General features: G+C 54.0%; 1 protein-coding gene across 1 annotated transcript in view; it reads right to left on the bottom strand.

Annotated features, from left to right (window-relative positions):
* Positions 1–2877, bottom strand: part of EMC1 (ER membrane protein complex subunit 1) — a 23937-nt gene that overhangs the window by 9938 nt on the left and 11122 nt on the right. Inside the window, exons 14-19 of the mRNA XM_018558167.1 lie at positions 2745–2873; positions 2264–2521; positions 1989–2138; positions 1730–1891; positions 734–853; positions 516–653 (exon numbers count right to left, since the gene is read on the bottom strand). Of these exons, the coding sequence (XP_018413669.1) occupies positions 516–653; positions 734–853; positions 1730–1891; positions 1989–2138; positions 2264–2521; positions 2745–2873 (957 nt within the window). The remainder of the gene's footprint in view (positions 1–515; positions 654–733; positions 854–1729; positions 1892–1988; positions 2139–2263; positions 2522–2744; positions 2874–2877) is intronic.

The following is a 2877-nucleotide window of genomic DNA, read 5'->3' as shown; positions in this document are numbered from 1 at the left end:
GAGGGATGGAAGCATGTGGAGGGATTGGCAGAGGGGGGTGAGGGATGGAAGCATGTGGAGGGATTGGCAGAGGGGGGTGAGGGATGGAAGCATGTGGAGGGATTGGCAGAGGGGGGTGAGGGATGGAAGCATGTGGAGGGATTGGCAGAGGGGGGTGAGGGATGGAAGCATGTGGAGGGATTGGCAGAGGGGGGTGAGGGATGGAAGCATGTGGAGGGATTGGCAGAGGGGGGTGAGGGATGGAAGCATGTGGAGGGATTGGCAGAGGGGGGTGAGGGATGGAAGCATGTGGAGGGATTGGCAGAGGGGGGTGAGGGATGGAAGCCAGTGCAGGGATCGGCAGAGGGAGGTTGCAGACACTGAACGGTTGGTTAGGAGGATGAGTCTAGCAGCAGCATTCACGATAGACTGAAGGGGCTTGATGGGATTCCTCGTTTTGCAGGCTTCCCGGCACCACTTACTGCTGATATTTGCACCTTATCACTTCAACATACAAACGTAGATTGCAGGTTTACCTTGTAGAGGACGCTGCGGTCGCCCATGACTCTCCCCTGCGAGTGGACGTGCTCGCTGGAATGTTTCCCCTTCACAACGGTAACCCTCTGCAGTTCTGGAGGCAGCACGAGCTCCCACATCTCCTCTGTGGTCAGATCCTGCGAGAAGAACATTCGCGGTCAGGACAGACAATCGCCATACACAGAGAGCGAGAATCAGAAATGGCGCGACTCTCTACCTTGTGCAGACGCAGTCCGCTCAGCTTCCCTCTCTCGGCATCCACCAGGAAGAAGAAGATGGTGGAGGAGAGCTCCTGTAACTGCTGCAGGACGTACTTTGTGGCCGGGAACGGAATTATCTGAAGAGACAGATTGATAGATGAACGAGGTGACAGAGAAACATCACAGGAAGAAAAGACGTCTCCTGTCGCTGGGCTCTGTGGAAAGGATCAGGCCGGTCTCCAAATACTTACATTGTATGTCCGGGGATGACCCACATTGACTCCCAACACCCCCCTCTCCTGCTCTATATCGTGCCCTATACACTGACTGGCCGGATTATTATGACCCCCCTCCACCATCAGTACTTCGTTGGGCCGCCTCGTGACTCCACGAGATGATGAAAGGTGATGCGAGGAATCTGACACGGCACTGTTGCCCTTCTGTTGTCTTGTACCAGTCTTGCCCCTCCCCCGTTCTGCCCTAACATTGACTAGTCGCTGACGGCCACAATTCGCACGTTCAGACCCAGATTTTCGGCTGACCGTCCGGTCTTTAAACACTTTAACAATGAGCTGCTCCTGAACATGTAACGCATTCTGCTGTTTTGCTGATACTCGCTCCATGGCTCCGAGCGCCAACAATCATCCCGCGTTCCAAGGCTGTTATATCGCGTTGTTTCCCCGAATCTTCAGAAATCACTTCTACTGTCGTGGTAACCAACCTGCCCCCTATTTATAATGGTCTGGCCCTCCAGCAACTTCAGCGCCAAATTATAGCTCATTGGCCTACAAACGTCAGGTGGTCATAATAATCCGGCCACTCGGTGTATATAATAATCCGGCCACTCAGTGTATATAATAATCCGGCCACTCGGTGTATGTTTTCCTTTTCCCTTGTACTGATAAACCCCTTTTATTGCCCCCTGTGATACCAGGCTTGTAACATTCTTGCAAGGGCAGCTGTTGGGAGCTCAGTTCCTATTGGATGTAGGCACCTTGGCATGAAGGACCCACCTTGTGCTGGTCATCCAATAAAAGAAGAACTTTGGCATAGTCGTGGTCCATAATCGGGAGGAGCAAGGATTGAAGAATGGGGCGTTGCAGAGGAGGCGGAGTCATCTGGCTCAGTTTCCCAAATATCGGGTTGAAGGCGTAAAGGGAGGTCATCGCGGTCTCCTAGAAGATATTAAAAAAATCGGGAACGGTCGCCATCTCCAATTTAACATTTCCACATAATAATAGATGGGATTGCAGTCACATAACAAGTACCCACCTTGTCCTTCACCAGCAGGGTGCACTGAGGGGGGTAAGGGAAGTGCGCCGTTGTCCTTTGTACAAGCAGTTTAAAGGAGGCTCCTGGCTGAACACCAGGAAGGTAGAACTTCCACAAGATGCTGCCTGAGCCGCTTTCAATCCCAAAGAGCTGCAAACAGACAGTAGACAGGAATGAAAGGAAAGCTGGCTGTGCATAGAATCCCCATTCTCCTCCACTGGTAACAGAGTACAGAACCGGGAGTTACCAACTCCTCCAGAACCCGACCCGCTCACCTTGCCCGAAGCGGTGACCATGACCATCATCTTCTGCAGGTTGAACTCGTCCCTGGCCAGCGTATCGATGTTGATCTCGCTGCGGATCTGGCTTCGCGGCTTCCTGGCATCGCAGAACATCTTCCACAGATGGGCGCCCCAGGAGTGCAGCAAGATCAACTGGGAGGAGAGACGCTTCAGCACCATCCCCAGGAGGCCATCTGTACGGGGAAGAGGAAGGTATCTTCGCACAAGCTTTGAAGTCTTAGCATAGCACCCCTAATAACACTGCTAGTCACTGCAATTGCCCAAAGATGGGCTTTATCATTTAGGGTCATGTGGCCGCCGGATTATCTTCTCCTCCAGCAGCTCGGAGGGATGCGGGCAGAGTCAGCCATTGTAGGTACTGGGTAAGCCCAGGGGCGTATCTGCTGCGAGGCAAACAAGGCGTTTGCCTGGAGCGGCAGACTCGCTGGAGGGCGGCACCGCGAGGGTTACTGACCTGGATGTGATGACGCGGACGTCGGCCTGGAGTGGAGTGTGCAGACGGCGGCCGGCGTTTTACGGTGAGTCTGCAAGACCGTGGGAGCGGCTGTCCACGGAGCGACGGGTCCGTCCGGGGGGATTGATGCTGT

This window comes from Nanorana parkeri, unplaced genomic scaffold (assembly GCF_000935625.1).
Source record: "Nanorana parkeri isolate BGI_ZX_2015 unplaced genomic scaffold, ASM93562v1 scaffold323, whole genome shotgun sequence".
Classification (NCBI taxonomy): Eukaryota; Metazoa; Chordata; class Amphibia; order Anura; family Dicroglossidae; genus Nanorana; species Nanorana parkeri.
This window is presented reverse-complemented; position numbering and strand designations above follow the sequence as displayed.